This window comes from Aquarana catesbeiana, linkage group LG05, assembly GCF_042186555.1.
Source record: "Aquarana catesbeiana isolate 2022-GZ linkage group LG05, ASM4218655v1, whole genome shotgun sequence".
Classification (NCBI taxonomy): domain Eukaryota; kingdom Metazoa; phylum Chordata; class Amphibia; order Anura; family Ranidae; genus Aquarana; species Aquarana catesbeiana.
Genome location: NC_133328.1, coordinates 301660626 through 301684846, shown reverse-complemented (window position 1 = coordinate 301684846; position 24221 = coordinate 301660626). Strand labels below are relative to the sequence as shown.

At 42.9% G+C, this 24221-nt stretch overlaps 1 protein-coding gene across 1 annotated transcript in view; it reads left to right on the top strand.

The window, feature by feature from the left end:
• NFX1 (nuclear transcription factor, X-box binding 1) overlaps positions 1-24221 on the top strand; it is a 193673-nt gene that overhangs the window by 73335 nt on the left and 96117 nt on the right. The window contains exons 8-13 of the mRNA XM_073630822.1: positions 1674-1773; positions 4366-4583; positions 4990-5087; positions 11302-11332; positions 15826-15908; positions 23699-23807. Of these exons, the coding sequence (XP_073486923.1) occupies positions 1674-1773; positions 4366-4583; positions 4990-5087; positions 11302-11332; positions 15826-15908; positions 23699-23807 (639 nt within the window). The remainder of the gene's footprint in view (positions 1-1673; positions 1774-4365; positions 4584-4989; positions 5088-11301; positions 11333-15825; positions 15909-23698; positions 23808-24221) is intronic.

Sequence of the window (24221 nt, the reverse complement as noted above, 5' to 3'; positions counted from 1 at the left end):
TATCAAGGGGTCACGGCACTAGACAGGTTGAGAACCACTGTCCTAGGTACAGTGGCATTTAGAGACCATGTAACTCCACACGACTCTGCTTTCTAGGAAAGAAATTATCTATTTATTACAGGTACTTGTATAGTGCTGTCAATTTGGGTAGAACTTTACATATAGTATACATTCACATAAGTCCCTGCCCTCAGGGAGCTTATAATCAAAGGTCCCTAACTCTCAAAATTGTATACATACATTTACTAGGGCCAGTTTGGCTAGGAACCAATTAACCTACCAGCATGTTTTTTTCAGTGTGGGAGGAAACCGGAGCACGCAAAGGAATCCCGCGCAGGCACAGGGAGAACATGCAAGCTCTAGGCAGATAGTACCGTGGTTGGGGTTCGAACCAACAACCCCAGTGCTACCAGGTGGAAGTGCTAACTACTTAGCCACTGTGGTAGCACATAAAATGGACTAAAAGTCCTTGCTAGCATCTTCTGTCACACCACATTCTGTGCAATAAGCAATTTTGGGAGACGGAACAATGCTCTCAAATGCCATCCACCAGGAAGGCATTTTGAACGTTATCCAAGAGACAAAGAAATGAGTTGACTGGATTGTGCACATTGTGACATGATTATACACAGGGTAATTATACTAGCAGAAAAAAAAACATAAATATAAGCCACAGCAGCCTTTTTCTGCTGAAAAATTTTAGCACTTCTTGTATTCAGGGCCCAATGGAGAATTCATGTGGCATCAACTTGTATACTATCCAGAGGAATAAATTGTGTTTTTATTTATTTATTTATTTTTTTCTTCTGCTTGAGGTTGAATTGAGATAAGTTGCTTAGGGAGGAGTTCAGAAGACAAACGCCATACACTACATTACATACTCTGGACCTCCACACATGTATCGCACTGATTGTTACACACTGTGGACTGCCGCTGTTGATACTTTGTGCCATATGTTCTATAGTCTGGACTATTAAATTAGTCTGAAGTGCCACACTCCCTGAAACATTCAAACTCTGGATTGTGAAATCTCAAACTCTGCGTGGTAAATTGTATTCTCAGTGCTACCCCATTCTACTCACCGATGCGGGTTGCACACAATGGCACAACCAAGTCTGAAATGCTACGCTCCATAATCTGCACTGTACACTATATATTCTTTACTGCCACACTCTATAGAGCAGTGATGGCAAACCTTGGCACTCCAGATGTTTTGGAACTACATTTCCCATGATGCTCAACTAGATTGCAGAGTGCATGAGCATCAAAGGAAATGTAGTTCCAAAACATCTGGGGTGCCAAGGTTCGCCATCACTGCTCTATAGGTTGCTCTGTATTTAAAGTACTGCAAAACCACCACGATCCATATACTGCAATGTGTGTTGCACACATTCCTAGCTTAAATGAATGTCACTTGTGTTCATTTACAAAATAAAATGAATACATTTAAAAGAAGTGAATCTGACATTCATGAAACATTCACTGCAGGTGAATTGATCGTTTCAAATGCATGCACAAGGAAAATTCACCTGCAGCGACTGGCACATTCTTCTAGTCAATTTTCCAGGTTTCTTGCTGTGTGGCAGTGGAAAAAATGTTCACCTTTTTACAGTTGTTGGATTTGATTTGTACTTGAGTTTTCCAGCAAATCTTATTTTCTTTACATCTTCCAGCTTGCTACTGTGGTGGAAACTCAAGAGATGTGTCATGCGGAACAGACAAGGATAACTATGATGGCTTTGGAAACTTCTCCTGTCAGAAGCACTGTGGCAAGTAAGCTAAACTGCTAGGTGCCATGTCCTGATTGTTTATCTTAAACCATGTAAGAGAAGTTATCATGTAAGAGGATCAAGCAAGTTATTGGCAGAATTTTATGCATTTATACTGCAAATCTCCTTGCCACATTTAAGAAAGGATTAATGACAGCATTGGGTGTATTCAAGCCTTGTATTTGCTGACCTCTAGTAGACATCTGTGACAGGTATCTGAGTCCTCTTTTGCCATGTTGCATGTGCATACAATTTTGAGGCTTGACAGAACCTCCCCCCTTTTTTTTTTATTGTACAGGGCCTCCTGCTTTTAGAAAATATTTTTGGGTCTTTTAAAGTGAAGTTCCACCCAACAATGGAACTTCCGTTTTATGTGATAGTGACCCCCTGACATGCCACATCCAGCATGTAATTATCACCTCTCCCTCTCCCTTCCTGCAATGTCACAGGTCCCAAAAGGTTGCCTGGCCATTTTGCAGCGTGGCTCACGCATGTACAGTGCATGCCCACAGTAAGAATGCCGGTGCCGTGGAGAGGAGGGGGAGAGGAGCGGGGCGTACGCCTGCACCGCTGGACCATGGGACAGGTGAGTGTCCGATTATTTAAAAGTCAGCAGCTACACTTTTTGTAGCTGCTGACTTTTATTTATTTATTTTTTTCGGCGGAACTCCGCTTTTAAAGTCATTTTCTAGCCCAAAATGCAAAGAATACAAAATTAGTCCGGAGGTAAAGTAGTGAAGGATTTGGCACAGTCATAGTAAAAGGAATTTTTTTTTTTTGTTTTGTTTACTTTAGGAGGCTTGTGTGTATTGCATAGTAACTGAATTTGGTACTTGTTTAGACTGTCATATAGAAGATGTTGGTTTTAGGCCCCTTTCACATGAGGCGGACTCCGTTTCTACGGAGCCCGCCTCGGTCCGCCGGCTCAGTGGGAGATCTCTCCGTTGATCTCCGCTGAGCCGGCAGATGACAGGTCCCTCTCTGCTCACTGAGCGGGGAGGGGCTTGTCAGGCGCCGCTGCCGCCTATGGAGGGATCGGATGAAAACGGACAGCCTGTCCGTTTTCATCAGATCTCACCCGATCCGAGCCAGCGACGGACCTGGACGTAGAGCCATCCGTCTGCTTGTAGCGGATTGGACGGGGTCGGATGTCAGCGGACATGTCTCCGCTGACATCCGACGCTCCATAGACTAACATGGAGCACCCGTTCAGGTCCACCGTCAGGCGGACCTGAAAGGTCCGATCGTGTGAAAGGGGCCTTACTTTTAGGTCACAGTTATATTTTATAACTGTAGCAAAATAAGCAGATGAGTTGTTTCTTTGGAAAGAGTTATTAAGTCACTTTCAAAAAGCAGATTTCAAAAAGCAACTTCACTGGGGAAAAAGGTAAATCTGTGAAAAACTCTGCAATCGACACATTTTACTTGTTGGTTTTTGTTAAATTAAAATTAGACTTTTTATTTATTTTTTTCGATGGCTAATATTGCAAGGGAGGCCACTTTAGTTACACTTGCCTCTGCTTTTTGCAACCCCATAAAATAGGTCTTTCTAGATAAAATGATAGCTTCTTTTGTTTTACAGATAGGCTGTAATTATTATTATTTATTTTTTTTTTTTTTATATTGCCTGACAGCTCACTCTGCTATGGTATGACAGTGAACCATCAGCAACTAGAAAAAAAATTCAAGCAAGTCATGAAAGGCTGATTGATGTCAGACTAAGCCTAGATTCACACTGCTGTGATACGATTCTGATCCAACTTTTAGTGCGATTTATATAGTTCTACTTGGACGCAACTTAGGGCTTGTACAATTTCTATGATGCCAAAAGCACACTAGAATGTAGTACAGGAACCCTTTTTCAAAATCACTCTGTGCTGAGTAACATTGATGTGAATGAACATCATTGAAAACAATGTGATTTGATTTCCCTTGTCATGCAATTCTGTGCTGCTCAAGATGCATCTGAAATCGCACCACTGTGAACCAGGCCTTAATGCACAGGGACTCTGCAAATCTAAAGAGAGTCTCTTTATATACAGTTTCACTGTTTACCTTTTTATAGTCTCTGCTATCTAGGAACTGCTTAAGAGCTGTGATATGGGAGAGGAAGTGATAAAGCGCTTATGACAGTTTAATGTGTAGAAACTGTTAGATGGGATAGCAAAATGAATAACAAGGTCACTTTTATGTGCTATTGTAGCTTGATAAATAACACGGGTGTAGTGGCCTGTATAGCATGAATAGTAGTTTGTTTATGCATTCACAGCAGCACAGAGCTGTGTGTATGTAGTTAGTGGAGACGCAGCAGCTGTAGGAACTCGCCGCACACATCTGGATTTGACAAGTGTGCACGAATGGGTGCACAGCCTCAGACACATACAGTGTCTGTACAGACCATATTTTTATTGATGAACCCAGGCTGCCTCCAGGCTGCACCATGCTGCTTTGGATGCATAAATGGCTCTTCACTCTGTACAGGTCTCTGTACCCATGTCAATTAGCCCTTTTACTGTTTTGCCAGTGCTGACTAAATGTATAAAGTTTTAATGGTTTAATTTTATTTTTTTTCAATCTCTATATTTGCTGAACCCAGAAAACTAAACTGTGGTAAACATGGATGTAATGAAGTCTGCCACCCTCAGCCTTGCCAGCCTTGTCCTCGACTTCCCCAAATTGTACGTTTTTGTCCATGTGGACAAACTCCTTTAAGTAAATTGCTGGAGCTCGGTTGTGTGGACCGGAAAACTTGCACAGATCCCATACCATCTTGTGGGAAGACCTGTGGAAAGCCCCTTCCTTGTAGTTCTCATGGTAAGTAGAACCAGGTTTGATGTTCTATACACCCAAAGGTGCTTAGTATTAAAAAGTGTGTTGTGTGTGTTTGTTTTTTTTTATCTTTTTTAATATTTCATTTTGTACTAAAAGGCTAAATGCAAACACTCCATCTCAGAGCAGTTGCAGAGTGAGCTAGTTCTCAAATTTTATACAGTACATCAAGCAGGAACTTTACAAAGCCCTTGGCTATAAGTGCAAATTAATAATTTTAAAGAAATGTATATCGGTGTCCCTCCCCACCCACACTGGTCAAAACTGAAAAGGCTTTTGTGTTTGCATGTATGGGGAACTTTAAACTATGTTTATACCTTGATTAAAAAAAGGGGGGGTTTTCTCAAGCTGTTAATGCAGAGAATTTTTTTTTTTATTTTGCATTGTCTAGATTTCATTCACACATGTGAGAACCTCTGTCATGAAGGAGAATGTGGCCCCTGTACTCGCACATCTAATATATCTTGCAGATGTGGCTTCAGAACAAAGGTATGCAGTTTGTCAATCTACTTTTGTACTTTATTGCAAAATCAAATCGCAGAAGATCCATAGTAATATAAATGTCTGTAGTCTGCCATGTGGTGGGAGGAGAATTCAACCTGGAAAATTCAAATATATAGATATAGATACGTAAAGTAGGAGATTACATATTTTCAGAAATACTGGATTATGATTTACAGAAAGATTTTTTACTATTAATATTCCTCTTGTTTATAATTCTTTATAAAGCACTAAGGCCCCTTTCACACTAGGGGACCGATCGGTTCCGCCTGTCAGTCTTTCAGGCGTACCTAATTGGACCTTCCAGTTTCCCCAATGGAGTGGTGGATGTAAACGGACATGTCCCGTTTTTACTCCTGCCTTCATCCAATCCAGTCCACTAAAAACCAATGGATGGAAATCCGTTCCCCATCCACCTGGCAGGTCGGATTGGATGGCAGTCGGGTGTAAATGAACAGGCGGCCTGTTTACATCCGACTGCCCATGGAGGAGAGCGAGCTGTGTCTGTCCAATTTGCATAAGCGGAGCAGACATGGACCGGCCATCCACTTGCTCAGCGGACAGATTCCCCACTGACCACTGACCAGGCGGACTCCAACAGAGCCCGTCCTGTGTGTAAGATTTTGCACAATACTGTACAACAGCTAATCTAGGGGTGCAGATAACAATAGCCAAGCAAAATGGATTCATAAAGGAGGAAAGATTCACTTAACTACTTGCCGCCTGCACTATAGCCAAAAGACGGCACAGCATGGGCCTTAATTGTGGGGATGGCATCCATGGACGTCCTCCCAAGCAAGAGCTGTCTGCGCGGTGCGCTCTGTGATCACCGAGTCTATGAGACTTGGCTGATCACAGATCCGAGTAAGGGTTCGATCCCGGGCCCCTTACCACGTGATCGCTGATCACGTGATGTGAATAGAAGCTTCGTAATCTGTGTGGTGTGTTTTGTTTTGTTTTTTTCCTCACGCTGTCAGCGTGAGGGGAGAAAAAAGCCGATCACCGGCTTCTGTCAGAGGGACATCGGTCCCTCACACAGAAAGCCATGGCTGCATTTTCTGTGCTCACCAGTGTCCGCTGCCAGTCCCCACTGTGCCACCCACCAGTGCCACCCATCACTGCCCACCAGTGCTGCCAATGAATGCCCATCAGTGTCTCATCAGTGCTGCATACCAGTGCCCATCAGTGATCATCATTGCCTCCCATCAGCGCACCCTATCAGTGCCCATCAGTGAAGGAGAAAAATGACCTGTTTTTAAAATTTTATAACATACTATAAAACATAAATATATGTATATACATAATATATACATATTATAAAAAAATATAAAAAACCCAGCAGCAATTAAATATCACCAAGAGAAAGCTCTAGCGGTTTGAAAAAAAAAATGACCAAAATTTAATTTGGGTACACTGTAGCATGACTACGCAATTGTCATTCAAAGAGTGACAGCGCTGACGCTGAAAATTGGTCTGGGCAAGAAGGGGTTTTAAGTGCCCTGTTAGCAAGTGGTTAAACAAGTTTCCAACGTGAGTAGTCTGAGAACACGAAGTGCTATAGGCAAGGGAGTGCTATAGGCAAGTTTATTACTGAGTAACAAACATTTTGTTTGGATGTGGTTGGACATGTGAAGCAGGAGTTGTAGCAAGCCAAGCATTGTAACGTTATTTTTTTCTTTATCGTATCGGAGGGGTGCGGGGCGGCTTCTTTATTACCAAATGACATTTTTGCTATGTTTTACCTGCCTTTTTACATAGAACCTTGTTGCGCCCCATCTGAGTGTGGAAGCCTGCCAGGAGCGCCAGATGGTGGCTGCAGCCTCCTCTCCTTCAGGCTGTAGTGCAGACCCGAATGCGTGCCGCCCGCGCGGGCTAAGGTTCATTTTGAAAGGAGGAGGGCGGGTCACTCGAGGGGGCGCGGCCTAAGGCAGGCGGCGCCGTGTGCGGGACTCAGCATCCACGTGGAGCACAAGGCGCACACAATAGGAAGCCAATCGGGCTCACACCTGAAGTTTCTACATAAAAAGCAGACACTCTTATAACAAAAGGTCTCTATCAGAGCAGCTGAAGTGAAGAGTCTGTCACACAGGAGCGCTGGGGCATGTAAGGGGTGTATACAGGCATTTCCAGTACAGGAAATACATTGTTGCTCAGCATCAAGCTGATCTCATGGTGCCATTGTTATTTTAGACTATTGCTCAGCAAGTAGTACTTTTTACTAGAGTGCCTCTGCTTTTGTGCTTAGCACTGTGGCTTCCAGAGTTACCACAAAGGTACCAAAAATTCCACCCCCAGGCGCTGGGAACTCCAGTCATGCCTCCACACTCTCTCATCCTCTCCAGAGATACCAGATATGGCAAGCCAGGGTGAGTCATTGGAACCTGTTGGTGGTGCAACTGCTTCTCACACTTTAGCTCCTGTATACGTGACTGAAGATGCATTTTCTTCTGCCCTGCAGGGCTTAGAAGGAAGGTTAGCGGCTTTAATCGCATCCTCCATCCAAATGGATAGGAAGCATGCTAGATCCCCTTCCCCCACCTCAAACCTTTACCAAGGGAACAGTGGGCATAGGATGAGGTATTACCCTCAGGTAATCACGTGGAAAAACAAGCCGATTATTCCTCTGTGGAAGAAAACCTTTTGCAACCTCGCAATCTGAGAGATTGATGGTACAAACTCTTACGGAGATGGTTCGTTCCACTTTCATGCTACCCCTAACAGATTCAGCTGAAAGTTCGGTTTCTTCCTTGGGTTCTTTAAAACCTTGACGACCTTTTCATGCGTTTCCGGTTCATGCATTACTAGAAAAACTTATTTATGCTGAATGGGATCACCCGGATAAGCATTTTCTCCCTCCAAAGAGATTTTCAGTTCTCTATCCCATGGAGGAGAAATTCACCAAAAGATGGAATGTACCAGCAGTTGAAGTTGCGATTTCCAGTTTGAATGAAAGTTTAACTTGTCCGATAGACAATACGCAAATGCTTAAAGATCCAACAGATAAAAGTTGGAATTCCTGTTAAAATCCTCTTTTTCATTAGCAGGGGCCATTACTCAACCTGCAGTCGCTGCAATAGGCATCTGCCAGTCCCTTAAGGACCAGTTCAGAGAGGCCCTTAAGGAGATCCCTGCACAACAGGCCCGTGAGTTGGCCGAACTACCAAAGGCATTATGTTTTGCCATAGACGCTATGAAAGACTCTATTCACCAGGCATCCCGCCTTGCGCTTGTGCTAGTACACATGCATAGGACCCTTTGGTTGAAAAATTGGTCAGCTGAAGAACCTTGCAAAAGTCTTCTGACTAGTTTCCCGTTTCATGGGGAGCGACTATTTGGAGATGATTTGGATAAATGCATCCAAACGATTTCTAGTGGGAAGGGTACACTTTTGCCAGTCAAAAGAAAGTATAAACATCCTTCATTTAAACTGACTTTTTCTCCTGCGCCAGGGGCATCCGCCTCTAGGCAGTGGCGATGTCCTTCGCCGTCAGACTCTAGAGGAAAGCCTCAGGGTCAGGCCCAGGCACAAAAGAAGACCTGGGCCTGGATATCTGTAAAGCAGGATACTAAAGCCTCATCATGAAGAGGCGCCCCCCTTCGCCAGAGTGGGGGGAAGACTTCTGCAATACTCAGAAGTCTGGCAAAAGGAAATTCAGGACAGATGGGTCATCTCCACGGTATCTCTAGGATACAAACTAGAATTTCGGGAATTTCCACGTCTCGTTTTCTGAGATCAAACATTCCCAAAGATCCAGGGAAAAGGCAACCTCTGTTGCAAGCATTAGACAGATTATTGGCTCGGGGGGTGATCATAAAGATCCCCACAGACTAGAATAGTCTTCCTTAAAACCGTTAAAAAAGCTGGAGTATTTGGGCCTGCTCATAGACACAGTCCAGAAAAAGGTGTTCTTGCCTCCGGCAAAGATCAACTCCATGCGAGAGCTGGTGCAAATGGTCAGGTTGAAAAGATCCCTCAATTCGCCTTTACATGAGATTGTTAGGAAAGATGCCCAGTTCCATTCGAGGCTGTTGCAAAACAGTATCCTGTCTGCTTGGAACAAAACAATCAAAACGTTGGACTTGCCAATGTGGCTGTACCCAAGGGTGTCCCAAAGCCTCAGTTGGTGGTTACTAACCCAGAATCTGCTGAAAGGAAAAAATCCTTTAAACCAATTATCTGGAAAGTAGTAACGACAGATGCCAGCCTTTCTGGCTGGGGAGCAGTACTAGAGAAAAGACTGTCCAGGGACAGTGGTCAAGAACCGAAAGAGCCTTGCCCATCAACATCCTAGAGATTCAGGCAGTGTGTCTGGCTCTGAAGGCCTGGACTTCCAGGTTAAGGGATTGGCCTGTCAGGTTCCAATCTGACAATGCCACCGCTGTGGCCTATATCAATCACCAAGGGGGCACCAAGAGTCTCTCAGCGCAGAGAGAGGTGAACCATATTCTAAACTTGGGCAGAAAGGAATGTTCTGTGCCTATCAGCAGTCTTCATTCCGGGAGTAGAGAATTGGCAGGCAGATTACTTGAGTCTCCAGTTATTCCCGGGAGAATGGTCTCTTTACCCTGACATTTTTCGGGCTGTTTGCCAAAGATGGGGGACTCCAGACCTAGATCTTCTAGCGTCCAGATTCAACATGAAGTTAGTCAGCTTTGTGTCCAGGACAAGGGATCCACTCGCATGCGGAACAGATGCGTTGGTGACCCCATGGGATCAGTTCTCACTGATCTATGCATTCCCCTCTATTCAGTTGCTACCACGACTTTTTTGCAGAATCAAGAATCAACGCGTCCAAAAGGGGGATGGATTGCTGACACCCCAATGACACTGCCATACCATCTTTATACCAAGCGCTTTTTTATTTTCAACACATGCGAGTGTTTTTTACCTTCAATAAATATGCTTTAAGCTTTTTATACAGTATTACGCTATGTGCTTTCACATTCCTTCCACATATATTTTGGATGCCTGATTGGACCTGCCCTTTTACCAAATATACCCTAGCAAGTACCCGTGCTACCTGGAATTGCGTTATTTACAACAGCTACCATCAAGGATCCCCACTTTACAATCTCGATTGACTCAGTGGGCGTATGCCCATCTGTGTCCAATCTCTTTGGTAGCCCTCCTATAAGAGCGGTGGTGGATCTTCTATCAACACTTTATTCTTAACTTCACATTTTTTGGTGTATCACAATTTTTTGAACGTCACCTTCTTACAGACTCAGTCTATGTAATTAAGAACACCGAGTATATATGTGCCACAATTCTGTGTGTCACCTGTATATGGACTCAGTTTATATAAATAAGAATGTTGACCATATGTTATTACATGCTTACGGATCTTATGCCTTGACAAGCATTACTTGTTACATTACACGAAATAGTTTCACTAACTACTTTCACATTTTTTAGCGCAGCACTTTTCTATACCACATTTTCCTTGCAAGATTAGATCACTTGTTGTGTTAGCCGCTTATCTAATTTTTTCCACAGGACAGTGCAATATTTACACATTTCTTTTACACTTCCAACAATGCCTTTTATGGACATGGCTTTGTGCACAGGGGCACAGTCATGTTGGGACACTGAAGGGCTTTCCCCAAACGGTTTGCATAAGAAATCTCACAGCTGTCTAAAATGACTTTTTATGCTTTGAATACCTGAACTCCATATTTGAGAGCTGTCCACATACTTTTGGCATTGTAGTATGTTATTTAGAAGGAGTTGGCACGTAAATGGCACAGAGCGAAGTTAAAACATGGCAGTAAATGTGTACATTTGCATGAATTGTACTGCAGGCTATGGGAGAGGTCCAGAGGAGCCAGCTAATGCATTTTTTAAAGAACTATGTGCATGTAGGCTGAAACAATGAAATTATTTGAGTTTTATTACCTCGTTTTTGTTCATTCCAAATATATAAAATGTATAATTTTGGTATGTTAATTTTGTTTGTGATTTTACAATGCTAGGCTTAAAGGAGAAAAATGCTAAATATATAGACCAAGGACACTACTTTGGGTGGCAAAGGGAACTGCTATTGCCACAGGGGGGCAGAGGACACTACAGTGGGGGGTGATGTGAGGGGGGCAGAGGGCACTCCTGTAGGGGGGTGTTGTGATTCAGTAGTGTTTCTTATTCAGTACAGTAGTTTTGTTTTAAAGGATTCTATAACATTTGTAACATTTCACTTTTTCACAGGAAGTCCCCTGTGTGCTGATACAGAATGAAGGTAAGAAACTGAAATGGATATTAACATACAAGACCAGGGTTGGTTTACTTGGTTATATCTACTATCACTTCCCCACTAGCCCAATCAGCTGTGGCCAGGGTATTCCCTGCCTTGTACAGTGAGGGGCCTGTCTACCAGGATTCAGGTATTCTTGGACATAGTGGAGAGATTGGCATCTGATCGATTGCTTCTGTGGACAGGTGTTTTTTTTTATACAGGTAACAAGCTGAGATTAGAAGCACTCCCTTTTAAGAGAGTGCTCCTAATCTCAGCTCATTACCTGTATAGAAGAGCCTGGAGCCAAAAATATTGCTGATTGATAGGGGATCAAATACTTATTTCACTCATTAAAATGCAAATCAATTTATAAAACTTTTTTGAAATGCGTTTTTCTGGATATTTTTGTTCTTCTGTCTCACTTTTAAAATAAACCTACCATTAAAATTCTAGACTGATCATTTCTTTGCCAGTGGGCAAACGTACAAAATCAGCAGGGGATCAAATACTTTTTTTCCCTCACTGTAGGTGCTTGTATGCAAAGAGACAGGGATGCTCATGACCGCATTGACCATATTTGATCAATGTCATGAACTGATTTGGCCATGAGACCATGTTAGGTCTTGGGACCGACTGATTGGGCTGGTGGGGATGTAATCATGTGACAGCTTCCCACAAGTTCTACCAAAGTGGGTTTGGACCAAGTTCAGACTGAACCAAGCTCATACCTGTTATGGAGTAGGGGGCTTTATTTAGTTATGACATCTGCACCATTTCAATACCAAAACTTGTGAGAGAAACTGATATTTGTTGTGTGAGATGGTTATTGCCTAGATGTGCAAAAATAAAAGCAGCTATGTCTTTGATGTGCTGCATGCAATGCGAAATGCAAGGTGGTTGCATCCAGTGGCGGAATACCTGAATCCTGGTAGACAGGCTTGAGCAGAATTTTGTTCACTAATAATGTACCGGTGAATTGTTTATTAGCTGGTTGTATTTGGCGGCAATTTCTGTAAACTTGGACACACTAAAATGTAGAGGTCGACCGATATATCGGGCGATATTTGACGTTTTTTTCTTAATCGGCATCGGCCGATTGTGCAGCGGACTTGCAAATGACTTCTGAAGTCAATACAAGTTGCCTGTATTCTTCTCTGAAGCGACTTCTCCCCCTCTCTGGGCAGCCTGCCAAATCTGATAAAAAGAACCTGAATTGATACAATGTTTACACTTCTGAATGAGCTGAACTCCTGTAGAAGTTCTCAGTTTAACCATTTAAAGACTAAATATTTTCTGACCCTCGTTGCTTACAAGTAAAAATCCTGTATTTTCTGCTGGAAAATCACTTAGAACCCCCAAACATTATATATTTTTTTTTTAGCAGAGACCCTAGGGAATAAAATAGCGGTTGTTGCAATATTTTATGTCACACGGTATTTGCGCAGCGGTCTTTCAAACGCAATTTTTTCTTTTTAAAAATACACTAATAAATTTACAAAAAAAACTAAGCAGTAAAGTTAGCCCATTTTTTTTCGTCCAAAAGTTTTGATTACCTGTTTTTGTGTATTTATTTTTAAGATATAGTTTTTTTTTATATTTTTTTTTTTTTATCTAAATTCTACATACAAGTGAACTGATTGGAGGTTTGTTTTGTTTAATAAATGTTTAAATGTAAAAAATTTTCTCTATCACTTTAGGTTGCTTTCACACTGCAGCGGGCATGCGTTGACGGTAAAACGCTGCTAGTTTTAGCAGCGCTTTACCGTCATTTTAGCGGCGCTATTCGGCTGCTAGCGGGGAGCTTATAACCCAGCTAGCAGCCGAGGAAGGGGTTAAATGCGCCCCTGAAGCGCCGCTGCCGAAACGCTTTGCAGGCGCTTTGGCAGCAGTGCGCATTCATTTCAATGGGCAGGAGTGGTGGTATACACCGCTCCAAAGATGCTGCTTGCAGTACTGTTTTTTTAACATCCTGCCAGCGCATCGCCTCAGTGTGACAGCACTCGGGATATCACACTGAGACTGCAGGGAAGACGTTTTACAGGCACTTTACAGGCGCTATTTTTAGCCCAAAAGCGCCTGAAAAACGCCCCAGTGTGAAAGGGGTCTAACTGTTAAATTTTATGAGATGGAGGAAAAAAAAAAAGAAAAAAAAAATCGGCCTAATATATCGGCCCAAAAAAATCGGCATCACATATCGGCCATCGGCCACCGAGATTTCTAAATATCGGCATCGGCCAGAGAAAAACCCATATCGGTCGACCTCTACTAAAATGTTGCGATTGTAAAAAAAAAAACACCATGTACAACTTGGAGATGCGGTGTACTGTATATCACTGCTTATACATATGTTTACAGCATACCTAACTGCCATCTTGTCCTGTGTCTTTGGAACTAAGTTTTAGCAGGCCCTGCTACAGTATGTCCCTGAAAACTGTAGCTTTAGGCTGGGTTCACACTATTGTGAATTGGATGCAGATTCCCCGCATCCAATTCTCAATAGCTGGAGATTTTGACCGGCTCTCTCTGGAGCTGGTTAACATATTTCCGAAGAGGCTCTGGTGCGAATTTGCACAGGGGTCCTGTGTGTCGTTTAGTCCGTTTTTTTTCAGGTCCGAATTCAGCCAAAAAGTCAGGCTGAAATCGGACCTGAAACGGTGAACAGGGATGCACCGGACCCCTACTGTGGGCAGCATGCGAAGATGGTGTGAACCCAGCCTTATAAGTTCCAGCATACTATTCTTGCATTTCTCCTGCCTTTTATAGAACTACAAGTACAGAATGCCTGCTCTTTCAAATTACACTCAACAAAGCACAAGTATACGTTAATATTTTGTCAAACCACAGTTTATAATCTTTTTTGCACTATTTGCAGAGGCTATTGGTTCCTCTTTATTCCACAGTCAGACTTTTGAATGTAGAATTAAAAGCAGAAGTTTTAATAGATAAATTAAAGCATATATACAGTATAGTAAAACAGTTTCTATGAAAAGTATTCACCACATTTGTAGTATTCATGTCATAAATAAAGCACATTGGATTACATTTTTACTTTTTTTTTTTTTTTGTATATATTGACCAACAAAAACAGACTTTCATGTCTCTGGGCAAGTAAAAAATGATTCTGCACTGCAAGGATTAATTGATCGTTTAAAAAAGAGGTCTCCAAACTGTGGCTTGGGGGGATGGATGTGGCCCTTTGCTTGCCTTTATTCGTCTCTTGGGGCACTATTCCATCCACTGACACCAACCATGGGGAGTAATTCCTGTTGCTGACATCAACAATTCTTCCAAGTGACACCATTGAAAGGGCACTATGCCTCCCACTAACACTAGCAATGTAACACTATGCCTCCCACTGACACCAATGTTGGGGCATTGTTTACTCCCACTGGCTGTAGTCCGGCCACCCCTAAAGTCTGAAAGTAAACTGGCTCTTTGTTTAAAGAGTTTGGGGACCCCTGATCTAGAGAAGCAATAAAAAGAAATGCATTATACCTCATCCTCCGTAGCTAGACTGGCCCCTGCAACTTCTGCACCCTCCGCACTCTAGCGGTCTAGGGTCCTGAGGTCATTAAGATCAGAGCAGGCTCCAAAGCCTTGGATGTGAGGACACCGAGAAACAGTCCACATCCAGAAGATAGGGGATCGGCAGTGTGAACCACCTTTGTGAATTTGGGTAATCTCCAAGTTATTGTTATAGGGATGTATTTATTTTTTACCAAAGTTCTGGCTGCTGGTCCTGGCTTTTCTGGCACTAAGACTTCTACCATGAATGTTCGCAGGATCATGTTGGCAGTAATTCCTCTGATTCTTACAGTTTGGCTGTAATGAACAAATTTGCCAGTGTGTCCAGATTTGCCCTCACATCGTCCAATTTTAAGGACCCTAGCCACTCAAACTCAGGGCTGTGAATGCTGGTGCATATACTACAAACTAAATAAAAGGTGTATACTGTACTACATGCAGTCATTTTTTTTTTTTTAATTCTAATTAATGTAAATAACTTTAAGTATTTTGTTTTAGCTTTAGAATCTATTTCTGGTTGTCAGTGTTTGAAAAAACAAAAAAATTTTATGATATGTATTACTTTTTCTATCGATGTTCTCAAATATGTATCTTGTTATGAATTTGGCTCTGCATCCTTTTTGGAGCTTTTTGAATTTGGCTGAACATTGTATGGAGCATGCCAGTTGCTGAGCAGGATTTACCTGCTGTGATTACTAACTATCCATTGAGAAGCATCCCACAAGCTGATGAGTTTGGAGCCATTGCTGTGATGTAATAATTACAGATGGCCTGCAGAAAACCAATTTTCAGAGTTTGTCCAAGTTTTTGGCAAGAATGTGTGTTTGCATGTCTGCTGTACTGATTCGTTTCTAAATGTATATTAGTTGCAATCTTAACAATAGAACAGGATTCTGATATTTAATTTTTTTTTCTAAATTATATTACAAAGACACCTAGACCTTTTCATTTATTGAAAATTTTCATTGTAGGAGACTTTACATTCATTTGTGACAAGCGTTGCAACAAGAAACGCCAGTGTGGAAGACATAAATGCAGTGAAATTTGCTGTGTGGTAAGTTTCTAACTTATTACATATATGAACATATTCCAGAGGGTAGTATTAGGGGGTAGGTTGACTAAAGCAACTAAATCCGAGGTAAGTATAGTAACAAGTCCTATTTGCAACCTCAGAACACCCAATAAGGAGATAATATGCAACCGGTCTAAACTACGTGGCATGTTCACCAATGCCAGGAGTCTGGCAGACAAGATGGGATAACTAGAGCTACTGTTGTACGAGGAGGATTTATATTTTGTAGGAATTACAGCGGCTTGGTTCAACAGCTCTCATGATTGGCTGGCAACCATTCAAGGGTATTCCCTATATCGCAGGGATAGAGAGGGTAAAAAAGGGGGAGGGGTATATCTATATATCAAAAATTATGTACAAGTGAATTTGAGAGATGATATCACTAAGGGAGCAAGGGAGCAGATGGACTCCTTATGGGTAGCTCTACAAAGGGAGGAAACTAAGGGGGAAGTAATACTAACCAGAGGGTGGAGGCGGACCTCCTATCGCAATTTGGATTAACTGGAAGGATGGAAAGTGTCATTATAATGGGGGATTTTAATTTTCCAGACATAGACTGAAAGGAATTGCGCATTCATCTAAGGCTCACCAGTTCCTCAATGTCTTGCAGGACAATTTCATGGGTCAGATGGTAAACGCACCAACTAAAAACAAAGCGCTACTAGACCTACTGATTACCAACAATACAGACCTGATCACGGATGTGGAATTATAGGGCAATTTAGGAAACGGCGATCACAGGTCCATTAGTTTCAATATAAATCACACAAATTGGAAACGTAAGGGGAATACAAAGACCCTGAATTTCAAAAGAGCCAACTTCCCTAAACTACAATCCTTGCTAGAAGATACTAATTGGGATAAAATTTTAGGAACAAAGAACACAGAGTAAAAATGGGTATGCTTTAAGAGCATATTAAATAAGGGCATTAGCCAGTGCATCCCAGTGGGAAATACATTTAAAAGAGCTAATAAAAGTCCTGGGTGGCTTAATGCCGACGTAAAAATGCATAAAAGCAAAAATGAGAAGGCCTTCAAAAAATACAAGGCTGAGGGATCATCACCAGCATTCCAACTTTACAAAGAATGCAACAAATGTAAGGGTGTAATCAGGGCGGCTAAGATAGAACACGAAAGGCACATAGCGGAGGTAAAGAGTAAAAAAAATCTCAAGAAATTCTTTAAGTGCAGAAATTCTTTAAGTAATTAAATAGTAAGAAAGGGAGGTCAGATCATATTGGTCCCATAAAGAATGATGGCGGAAATCTGGTTATGAAGGATGAAGGATGGAGAGATGGCGAAGGTATTGAATTTATTCTCCTCCTCAGTCTTCACGAGGGAATCGGGGGGCTTCAGTAACCAAAACTGCAATGTTTATCCTCATGACACATTGCAGGAAGCATGTGTTATGGCTAACAGAGGGCAAAATTGGAAAAAAGACTTGAAAAACATAACATTAATAAGTCACCGGGACCAGATGGCTTGCACCCGAGGGTCCTTAAGGAACTCAGTCAAGTAACTGCTAGATCATTGTTCCTAATTTTTACGAACAGTCTACTGACTGGAATGGTACCAGCTGTGTGGAGTAAAGCCAATGTAGCACCGATATTTAAAAAAGGACCTAGATACATCCCTGGGAATTACAGACCAGTTTGCCTAACATCAATTGTATGCAAGCTGTTGGCGGGGGTGATAAGGGACTATATACAAGATTTAAGTAATGACAACGGTATCATTAGCATTAGTCGGCATTGATTCATGAACAATCATTCTTGCCAAACCAATCTATTAACTTTCTTTGAGGAGGTGAGCTGCCATCTAGATAAAGGAATGCCCATAGACGTGGTGTATGTAAGGACCTCCATGCCCTCCAACAGCAGGTCTCAGCTACTGGGTCTGCAGTGTCTGCCCTAACTGACACTCAAAATGACCATGCGGCCAGTATCGCATCCCTTGAACAGGCTTCAATGGGAGCACTTGCACTGCATACAGCAGCACCAATTGCACATAGACTGTAAAAATAGGAGCCACAGGTACAATATAAGGCTGCAAGGAAGGCATACCAGAGGCCACGAATGGTACAAAATGTAAAACCTTTTGTCACTGCTATCCTCAATCTAGTTCTGAGGAGGGAGGCTTCGCCCCCCCATTGAATTAGACCAGGGACGAGTAGAAGGGCCGAGGAGAGATCGTAGTGACCGCCCACACGACGTCCTCTGCAGGGTACACGATTACACCCTTAAAGAACTAATGCGCAAAGCATGGTGTTTGAACTCAGTGGACTTTTGACGGTTCTGCAATCCATCTCTGCTCTGACCTCTCTCGTGGCACTCTGTATATGCGTCGCATGGTCCACCCGCTGCTGGACCAGATACTCCAAGCTGGAGCAACCCACACATGGGCTCATCCCTTCAGTATTAAGGTGACCAGGGCTGACCATACATTTCTTATCCGACCGGGACCAACTCCCAGCCTTCTTTCTATCTGGAGCAGGACCCAATTGATGTACCCAACTGGTTGGATCCACCAGGGTGCAAGCACGTGACCCTCTCCCACAACGCCGTAGACATCCGAGGCCCAGATCACATTCTATGGGCCCTAGAGTGCGTCGGCCTACTTCACCAGAAGATTAGGGCAGCTCTTGGTTGCTATATGAAGCCAAATCAACACTCCTCAACTACCCAGCACCATTCAAGTTCACTGCACACTTCTCGATTCCTGGTCAGGTCTGTGTTTGGACCCCCATCCCTCTTTGTCTTTCTGCTGTACATAATCTGATCTTCTCTTTCTCATTCCACTCTGGCCCACACAGTGATAACTTGTCTTCACCTGAAATTTTGCTCTTATAATGTAAACGGCCTCAATGTTGCATCCAAAAGAGGGCAAGTCCTCTACCACATGCACAAACAGGTCAATGTAATTACTGTTACAAGAAACTCCTTTCCAAACGAATTCCACCACTTCCTGCTTCAACAAGTACTTTAACAGATGGTTCCACAGTACAAACCCCTCTCAGAAAACTAGAGGTGTTTCTGTTGCCTTCCACAAAACAGTTCTGATTGAGCTGATAGACCAGCTCTCGGATCCTCAGGGAAGGTATGTGTTATTGAAGTTCTCTCTATGGGGTACAAAATTTAATATCGTAAACCTCTACCTACCGAATACTAATCAAATATCGTCTGCTCTGTAGTACATGAGGATCTCGTCAGAAGGTAGATTAATCTTAGGCAGGGATTTTAATACCCCCCTGGATTTGCTCCTAGACTCATCAACCTCTCGCACATCCATCTCCTTTACTAAGCTGAGGGCCTTCAAATGGGCTATTTACGACCTCTGTCTAATCGACATTTGGCGAGTCCTGTTCCCAAAAAAACGCAACTATACTCATTTTTGACAGGTCCATCACTTACAGTTGTGTTGACTATTTTCTCATTGGTCATAGCTGTTTGGATTGGTCACCCGAATGTGAGATGGACCTTTACGGTTTGGTCCTACCACTCGCCTATCTGACACTATCGCTCCCTTCCACTCCAATGAAGGAATGGACGTGGCGGCTGAATGATTCACTCCCCTGACTGTTCCCAAAAGGTTTCAGAAACCATTTCTAATTCTTTTACAGATCATGCCTCGGACACCACCCCACTACCCTTACAGTGGGAGCCACTTAAAGCTGTCCTGCGAGGAACCTTCATTCACATAGGGTCCCGCTTGAAAAAGGAACGATCAGCTGCAATAACGTCTGCATTGCAAAAGCTTTGAGACCTTGAAAAGCAACATAAACTAGCCCCAATGGTGGTGACCCTTACAGAAGTCTTAACGGCTCGATCCGACTCAAAGAACTGTATGGGGCCTCAGCTCGTACCTATGCAGACAGGCTTGCCTTACATCAGTACAGATTCCAAGATAAATGCGGTAGACCTTTAGCTCACTCCCTCCCTCCAATCAAACACGTCTTCTACATTTATACCTCATATTCGGGCCCCATCTGGGAAATGATCAGTGAGCCCTCTAGGATATCACAAACTTTCAGAGATTTTTACCAATCACTATATAACCTGGCGCTTTGTCTAGTCCCTCCCCTACCCCTGTGAATGATAGACAGACTTGTATAGCGAAAACGGTACTTCCTACATTGGACTGCGATGCTGGAGCAGGTAATTCCTGCAGACGAGGTCACAGGAGCGCTTGCGGTGCTGATGGCTTCACTTCCAAATTCTATAAAATATTTGCTTCCTACTGACCAACTAAGGTGTTCAATCCCATATCGAAAGGCTCAGTGTTTCCTCCAAAAACGCTTGAAGCCCACGTTGCCATTATCCCAAAACCAGATAAGGACCCAACTCTGTGCGCAAATTATAGGTCCATATTATTAATTGGAGTAGACTTAAAAATCTACGCCAAAATTCTAGCCAATAGAATGCAGCCACTGCTACCCCCCCGTTTTGTAAGTGGTCGCGAGGTAAGGGACAACATCCTGAAAACCCTGCTTCTTACTGACTATGCCCACGCCCATGACGTCCCTCTATGCCTTTTGACGGTCGATGTGGAAAAAGCATTTGATCGGGTCGACTGGCAATTCCTCCAGATGTCTCTAATGCAGATAGGTCTGGGCCCCAATATGCTATCCCAAATTATGTCCCTCTACTCCTCTCCATCCGCTTGAATTCGGGTGAATGGCTCATTGTCCCCCACATTCTCTATCCACAATGGGATACGGCAAGGCTGTCCTCTGTCCCCCCTTCTCTATGTCCTTGGCATGGAACACCTGGCAATTGCTTTGCTCAATCATCTCAGGTATCTAAGTAGGCCCCACTTACTCCAATCTGGCTCTCTTTGCCGATGACCTGCTAATGTTTGTGACCCAACCCCATCTATCCCTACTGGACATACTGCAGGAATTCAAAAGGAAATTTGGGAAGCTGAGCACCTTCAAAGTGAATCATAGGAAGTCAGAAATCCTGAATATTTTGCTGTCCATAGAGGCCCTCTGCCAAGTCTCCACTAAGTTTCCCTTTAAAACTGGTCCCACTTCCATCCATTACCTCAGAATCCAAGCGCCCACAGACGGATCCCATTTGTTCCCCATGAACTTCATTCCCCTTCTGATTAGAACCAAGACAGATCTTCCAACCTACACAAAGAAACACCTGTCATTTCTAGGCAGGGTGAATGCTCTAAAAATGGACGTTCTCCCTCGGTTTCTATATCTGTTCCAGACAATTCCTATCTACATACCCTCCTCGTTCTTTAAGAAGCTCCGCCAAATGTTTTTCCTCCTTTATCTGGAGGGGGGCTTGGCCATGGATACGCTATGACACGCTATCACTCCCCAAGATTTGAGGTGAAGCTGGAGCTCCAGATGCATCTATATACTATAGAGCAGCAGTACTCACGTGTATACTTGACTGGTTTCACCAACCCTCCACCAAAGTATGGTTACAAATAGAGACCCATCTAAATCCCATAGATCTCTGCGCTTTGCCGTGGACGCCTGCTGAATTCCTGAATGGGGGCATACTCGTTGGCGATCTTAACCGACAAACAATACAAATTTGGACCTGAATGAATTCCTCCAAGACCTTATCTCCACTAAAGGGACTCGTGACGCCTTTGTTTGGAACCCCGGCTTTTGCCACCGCCACTACAGGGATTGAGATTTGGACCCTGGCGTAAGGAGGACCACAGACGACTTGCCCAAGTCCTTCTTTCAGACTCCTCTCTGAATATGGACGTTCCCTCAGACCCATCCCCACATACCTCAATGCATTGGCTGCAGCGGCAACAAGTGATATCCTACATTCGTACATTCTGATTTAACAGAATTGGAGAACATGTTGCTTCAGGACGATCCCCCTACGCATGTGGTTTGCCAACTCTACTCTCTCTTACATAGGGCTTCCAATCCCTCCCCCCCTCCCTTACACACAGGCCTGGAAGTCAGATTTGGGTCATTCCATCTCACCCGTTGATTGGCAAAAGAGCTTAATTCTGACTCACAAAATATCCGTAGCCTCCAAGGCCCAAGAAAAAGGGTTCAAGTTGTTGACCCATTGGTACAGATGCCCCTCGACTTTACACTGGATAAAACCGACACTCCTGGTTACCTGCTGGCGTTGCTTGTCATCCAAGGGAACTTTCCCCCCCCCCCCCCCCGCAGAAGTTCTGGCAAATGATGCTCGACCTGTACTGCAGACTCGTGGCGACCTCCAATTACACCCTCTCCAGAAGTAGTTCTGTTATCTATACTCCCTGAACCGGTCAAAGCGGTCAAAAGATGTTCTGCGCCACTTTCTGGCAGCAGCTAGAACGGTCCTACCCAGACACTGGAAGTCGACAAACATGCCTTCCCTGGGGGATTGGGCAATTGAAGTGGACCGAATAAATAGTCTGGAACGACTGTTGTCACAGGAATCGGGTCAAGAGGAACAATTCTCCAAGACCTGAAATTAAATTTAACACAATACCATAAGCCTTAACAAGTTTGCAATATATGGGCACCGCTCGTTGAGAAGATAGTTGTGCTCATTAATATGTCAGACTAGATGCTATAACTTTATAGGCTTCTGTAACCAACTATTTCCGTGATGCTAACAAATTATCTGTAACATGAGAATATGTTACTAAACCTGTACTGTTCTGTATCCATCTACGTACTATTGAACGATTTAAACGTGTTTACAACTTTCTTCTCTTAATAAAATAGAATTAAACTAAATGCAAATCAATTTATAACTTTTTGAAATGCGTTTTTCTGGATATTTTTTTGTTCTCACTGTTAAAATAAACCTACCATTAAAATTATAGACTGATCACATCCTTGTCAGTGGGTAAACGTACTAAATCGGGGGATCAAATACTTTTTTTCCCTCACTGTAAAGCATTTTATAAATTGTGAGCACGATATAAATACATGTGATAATAAAATAAACATAAACTCCTCAAAACCAATTTAAGGGTCCAACTTTACGGTAAGGTATTATATACATTATACGGCTAAAAGGTGCCATTGCCATCAGGGAATACCATTTCCATGAAGGAGTGTATTTGGTTAGCAACAATGTTTAGACAGGAGGTATGTGTCAGGTAACATCCACATGAATGGCGGGACCCAAGTTTTCCAAGCAGAACATTGCCCAAAGCATCACACTGCTGCCGGTTTGTCTTCCTCCCATAGTGCACCCTGGCTGGTGCCACCTTTTTCCAGGTCAACAACGCACGCAGCCATCCACTTGATGTAAAAGAAAACATGATTCATAGGACCAGGCCACCACCTTACATTGCTCTGTGGTCAAGTGTTGATGCTCAGGTGCCCATTGTAGACATGGGTCACCATGGACACCCTGACCAGTCTGCGGCTGCGTGGCCCCATACACAACAAACTGCAATGCACATTTTTTTTTTTTTTTCTGCTTTCAAAACATCAACTTTAGGGACATGTTCATTGGCTGCCCAAAATACACATCTGACTTTCATATGCATTGCAACGAGATAATCAATGTTATTTACTTAACTTCTCAGTGGTCCTAAAGTTATGGCTGATCAGTGTATCGAACTAACAGTGGCATACCAGTAAGGCAAAGCTAAACTCTGGGATAAGCAGATGTTGCAGCACACTGATAATATCATCACCTTTACAAGATAATATGTCTGTATGTGAAAGCATTTGGTGCACACAACTTTGTGGCTATGAAAATGCATATTTTTAAAGTTTTTTTTTTTTGCCTGAAGTTCAGCTTTAAATCTAATTTTGATGCAACTTACTTTGTGAACAGGACAAAGAACACAAGTGCTCCTTAATTTGTGGTCATAAACTCAACTGCGGCCTTCACAGATGTGATCAACCTTGCCATCGTGGGAACTGTCAGAATTGTTGGCAGACAAGTAAGATATAAACACTGTATTTTAAAGACTTTCACTATATGTAGTTCTTATACAGTATGTGCATTGAACTCTTACTGTTATTGTGAGGGTCACTGCAGACTACAGCAGACTCAACCATCGTTCTGCCCAATAGACCTTGAATAAACACTGCATGGCAGAGCAAGTGAGTTTAGTGAATTTTTATTTTCATCACCTTTAAATGCTTGAAACCTCAAATGCCTATACTTTAAGATATCACTAAAAGCAAAACCTTTTTTTTTTTTTTTTTTTTTTTCGGTTAGGGTGGAGAGGGATTAGAATACCTCCAGGTTGTTACTCCTATCTGTGCCTCCTTTAGGGAGATTCATCATCTCTATTTGTCTTGTTTGCTGTGATCACCGAGAGTGAAAGTAAAAGAAAATCCCAAATTTTTTC